This window comes from Leptopilina boulardi, unplaced genomic scaffold, assembly GCF_019393585.1.
Source record: "Leptopilina boulardi isolate dan_hultmark-lab unplaced genomic scaffold, ZJU_Lbou_2.1 LbouV2_38, whole genome shotgun sequence".
Lineage (NCBI taxonomy): Eukaryota > Metazoa > Arthropoda > Insecta > Hymenoptera > Figitidae > Leptopilina > Leptopilina boulardi.
Genome location: NW_026137951.1, coordinates 3080643 through 3086202, shown reverse-complemented (window position 1 = coordinate 3086202; position 5560 = coordinate 3080643). Strand labels below are relative to the sequence as shown.

Genomic DNA, 5560 nt, shown 5'->3' with positions numbered 1-5560 from the left:
AAATCCAATTATATAAAATAATAATTAAAATCTAATTATAATAATAATAATATACATTTCAATGCGTTTTTAATTTATTAATTAATATTAGTAAAAGTAGTATTAGTAAATATTAGTAAAAAAAAAAAAAATATTTGCCTCTCAAAGGATTAATTTATTAGTGATTAAATAATTATAATAATAGTAATAAAATTATATAATTCAGTTGTCTAGTTTAAGATAATAGGAGAATTTTAATTTGTAATGAAGTGGTTTTTCAATGAAAATACTCTGTGAGATGTTCTTGAAATTAATTATTTCGTTTATGAGTTCCTTAATTTTGTAAATTGTTGAATTAATTACTGGAAAGTTAATTAAAAATTTTTTTCTTCTAATTCTAAATGCGACGAATTATTTTTCACAGTAATATTTTAACTCAAAAGAAGAAGAAGAATAAAAATCGGACAAGTGCGAATTACACTCGCACTGAAATCGAGGGTTCCGTACTCGAAGCGAACTTATTTGGTATAAAAACAAATGTTTAAAAAATATGTGTTGTATGTTAAATAATATATGTGATACAAAAAAAGAACAATTTTTTTAAAAAAAATTCAGAAAATTGTTCCTCCTTTGGTATAAAAACAAAAAAAAATTTTAAATATGTTTTGTATTTTAAATAATATAAGTGATACAAAAAGGAACAATTTTGTAAAATTTAAGAAAAGAACCGAGTACAGAACCCTAAAAATAAAAGAACAAGAGAAACAAAAAGAAGAACAACAACAAGAAAATAAAGAAGAACGAAAAGAACAAGAAGAAAAACAACAACAAGAACAAAAAAAGCAAGAAGAAATACAAGAACAACAACAAGAATGCAAAGAACAACAAAATATGAATAACAAATGAAAAAGAACAAGAAAAACAAGAAGAGGAACAAGAACAACAACAAGAAAATAAAGAAGAACGAAAAGAACAGGAAGAAAAACAACAACAAGAACAAAAAAAGCAAGAAGAAATACAAGAACAACAACAAGAATGTAAAGAACAATAAAATATGAATAACAATGAAAAAGAAAAAGAAGAACAAGAACAAGAACAAGAATATAAAGAAGGAAAGAAGAAAAACAAGAACAAGAACAAAAAAAGCAAGAACAAATACAAGAACAACAACAAGTATGTAAAGAACAACAAAATATGAATAACAATGGAAAAGAAAAAGAGGAACAAGAACAACAACAAGAATATAAAGAAGGAAAGAAGAAAAACAAGGACAAGAACAAAAAAAGCAAGAAGAAATACAAAAACAACAACAAGATTGTAAAGAACAACAACATATGAATAACAAAGAAAAAAAACAAGAAAAACAAGAAGAGGAACAAGAACAACAACAAGTAAATAAAGAAGAACGAAAAGAACAAGAAGAAAAACAACAACAAGAACAAAAAAAGCAAGAAGAAATACAAGAACAACAACAAGAATGTGAATAACAATGAAAAAGAAAAAGATGAACAAGAACAAGAATATAAAGAAAGAAAGAAGAAAAACAAGAACAAGAACAAAAAAAGCAAGAAGAAATACAAGAACAACAACAAATATGTATAGAACAACAAAATATGAATAACAATGAAAAAGAAAAAGAGGAACAAGAACAACAACAAGAATATAAAGAAGGAAAGAAGAAAAACAAGAACAAGAACAAAAAAAGCAAGAAGAAATACAAAAACAACAACAAGAATGTAAAAAACAACAAAATATGAATAACAATGAAAAAGAACAAAAAAACAAGAAGAGGAACAAAAACAACAACAAGAACAAAAAGGGCAAGAAGAAATACAAGAACAACAACAAGAATGTAAAGAACAACAAAATATAAATAACAATGAAAAAGAACAAGAGGAACAAGATCAACAACAATAATATAAAGAAGGAAAGAAGAAAAACAAGAACAACAACAAGAATATAAAGTACAACAAAATATGAGTAAAAATGAAGAAGAACAAGAAAAACAACAACTAGAACAAAAAAAAAGGAACGAAGAGGAACAACAAAACCATAAAAATGAACAAAAAGTCATAAAAATTATAAAAAAGAATAAAAAAAAACAACAACAATAATACTAATCATAAAAATTTGTAGTAATAATATAAAAAAATATAAATAATTTTTAAAATTAAATAATAAATAATAAATTATGAATTATTGTAAAAAGATGGTACAATAATCATTTTTTTTTAAATTTTTACATGCGCAATAAGACAAAAGCAGATGAATCAATTTTCATCAGAGTGTTATTTCTCATGTTATGGCTGGAGATTATAAAAATAAATTTATTTTTCGCCTGATAAGATTTCATTTAACGATCTATAAAAGATTCGTCATTTTGTTCGATTAAAAAAGAAAAAATTAATATTACACACTACATTCTCTGTCAATTTTCATAACATATCTCATTTGTTTATGACAATGACGATATTTTGTTTTCTCATTCTTTTATTAAGTGTTTCATCGAGTAAGTACAAATTTTAATCATAAAAATATCTCTCAATTGAGGGATTAATAATACGTGAAGTAAGAAATTTTGTAAAATATAATAAATGTGTAAAATTGAAGTTAAAAAAATTTTTTTTAAGTATGTCTGACTTAAAATTTACTTGTTCTACTTGCACTTAGCGTTTTTCTATTCTATTCATTTTTGCTTTTTTTTCTATCTTCTAAAAAATTTTTTAGATACTGATTTTTTTTTTTAATTTTATATAAAATTTAAGTTTCGCAAATTGAAACTTCGGATGAAGATAATGAGCAATGGGATAATGAAGATAAATTCTATAGTGAGGAGAAATGTGATGACAGTCAGGAATTTTTAATTGATGCTGCATGGACATCAGATTGTGATGTAACTTGTGACACATTATTTGGAAGAGATATGAATGAAAAAAATTGTAAAATGGTAATTTAAAAAAAAAAATTTTTTTTTTTTATTTTTCGATTTTCAATTATTATAATTATTATTAATGAACAACAATCGAAATAATTGATGAAAAATTATTTTTATACTTATAATTTTCACATATTCTTTAATTAAACATTAAAAATTCTATTTTTCAGGGAATATTTCCACGTTGTATTTGTCGACCTGGTTTCATTCGAAGAAACACAAATGGCAAATGTATTCACCCACTTGACTGTGATAACAATCCTAATAACAAATAAAAATAATTTTTTTTTAACTATATAAACAATTTGAAATTATTTTTTATTTTTTTGTATTAATATATTTAAATTTATTAACAATAAGTAATGTTTTAATAATAAAAAATTAGTTTTACGGCTTATTCAAAATTATATTCGCACATATATATATATATTTGTGTTCCAGACACATGACTAATTTTTAATCTTTTCAATGATTCAAAAGAATTATCAGTATGAAAATAAATTAAATTAAAAGTTCATTAAAAAATAAAAAACAAATGTAAATGTGTTAATTAAAAATTATAAAAATGGAAAGAGAGTCTTTTGTGATTTTTTTTTTTTTTGATTATTAAAAAAATATCACAAATATCACGTTAAATGAAACGAAAGAACGTTGAGATTAATTTGTTAAAAAGCATTTTTATTTATTAGTTTTCTGTTTGATATTTTCCTCTTTAATTTAAAATTATTCACTGACAGTAAATTTCAATGATGAAACAAGAGAAGTATATAGATTTTTATTTTCTCGATATTATTTTTATTTACTCTCTTAGATTGAACTTAAACTAAAAATAAGCGTGTGTTCTTCGCTTAAAATAAATAGAGAAAAAAAAGTCAATGTGTAATACTTTTACTTTGTTCCAAATGGTTTCCCTAAGAGTCTTATTGAAATATTCTTTCGTTCTTATAAGCGAAAAGCTCTTATATACCTCGTTCGCTGTAAACCTCACAAGTACCTCAACTGAATACTCAAAAACTTTTGTCTCTCCTATATATATATATATATAAAACCAAGAATTCTCCGCATCTTTTGTTTTCTCTTTTTCAAATGTTTCCTAGCCAGAGAACACGGGTAAAATATAATGAGTTCGGAAAACATCGTTTTACTTTTTTCCATTTTCTTTTTCTTCATTTATGTTATTTTTCCATTTTCCATTCGTTCATTTTATTTCGATATTTCATTGAGAATTTCTTTTATTTCTTCAATTCTTCATTTCTTCTATTTCTTTATCTATATTATTTTTGTATTTTTTTTTGTATTTTTAATTTATATTTTTATTTATCTTTTCGTTTATATTTTTATTTATTTAAAAATAAAATATTTCGTCGTTTTTTTTTTATGAACCATTTTTCTGGGTATCGTATAATTTTTTCAAGTGCAAGTTTCGTGGGACTGGGATATTAAATTATAGGGACAATTGTCCTTCAAGCACCCTTGATGTTATGGAGTATATATATATATATGGATCGTATATCCCGCAAAATATCACATTAATTCTGGTTTAAGCAGATGCTACCGGCAACTCTATGGGACGCAGTTCCGCCGACTATACTCGTCTCCATCTCATAATGAGATGATTGGTACAGCAATCTATTTCGTTCTTACACGCAATATAGAAATAAACCCGGATGATGACTTTAACGTCTAAGAATGGTCACTTTTAATTAAAACAATTTTTTTTTTTGCCAAAAAAGTAAATTTTTGCAAAAAATTAAATAAAAAAAAATTTGAATAATTTTTGTATTTAGTAATTTTGTCACTTTTTGAAATAAATTTTAATAGGGATAAGTTTCTAATTTCATTCGCTCAGGGATCGCGCGAGGATAATTAGAACCGCAAATATAATTATAAATTTAGCTACTGGCATATATATATATATATATATATATATATATATATATATATATATATACGACTTCGTAACTTCCTTTTCCTTTAACCTTAAATTGAACCGTTTGCAATTTGAAATTAACTTCTGCAATGCACTTTAATTTGCAATGTTCTCTCCACCCTGAAACAAGAACTTTCATGACAGATGTCAATTTATTTATAAAGAATAATATTTTTTTTCTAAGCTCTCTCTTTCTTTCTCTCTAATATATTAAAAAAAAGAAAAGATATTTTTTTCGAGTAAAAAATTGTTTTTGATAGTATATATATAAAATTATCGCATGATTTTCTCGACAAATTTCAAATCTCAATTACGAAAGCGTAACGCAAGTAGCAGTTTTCTCACGATTTGATTACACTTGATCATACCTAGAATGGTGAGTGTTTAATCAATGCAACAATTAGCGCTTCATCACACATGTTTCATGACTCGTGAATTTTACCATTATGCTCAATGATTTAATCTAATCAAAAAACCATTTACTTCTGCCAATTTATATTTATTGAATTTTTTTTTTTTTTTTTTTTACGTTTCTTTAAAAGGATTTTCTTTCCTTATATGCATACTTCGTGTTAATTAAAAATTTATGCAATGAATTAGCGGAGAAAAATTGTAAAAAAAATAATGTCTAATATTGTATACAATAAAAAAAAAAAAAAAATTTATAAAAAATTATTGATATTAATTTTATAAAATAGAAATAATTCTTTTGTGAA

General features: G+C 23.7%; 1 protein-coding gene across 1 annotated transcript; it reads left to right on the top strand.

Annotated features, from left to right (window-relative positions):
- Positions 1–2339: 2339 nt before the first annotated feature.
- On the top strand, positions 2340–3451 carry LOC127288078 (uncharacterized). Its single transcript, XM_051315308.1, has 3 exons — positions 2340–2488; positions 2745–2926; positions 3085–3451. Exons 1-3 carry the CDS (start codon positions 2437–2439, stop codon positions 3187–3189), a joined length of 339 nt encoding a protein of 112 aa, XP_051171265.1. The 5' UTR covers positions 2340–2436; the 3' UTR covers positions 3190–3451.
- Positions 3452–5560: the final 2109 nt, after the last annotated feature.

Bases quoted from the DNA above. Each gene is read 5' to 3' on its own strand.
- LOC127288078 (XM_051315308.1), top strand. From the start codon at position 2,437: ATGACAATGACGATATTTTGTTTTCTCATTCTTTTATTAAGTGTTTCA. The intron at 2,489-2,744 runs GTAAGTACAAAT...ATAAAATTTAAG, and splicing joins TTTATTAAGTGTTTCATCGA to TTTCGCAAATTGAAACTTCG. The intron at 2,927-3,084 runs GTAATTTAAAAA...TCTATTTTTCAG, and splicing joins ATGAAAAAAATTGTAAAATG to GGAATATTTCCACGTTGTAT.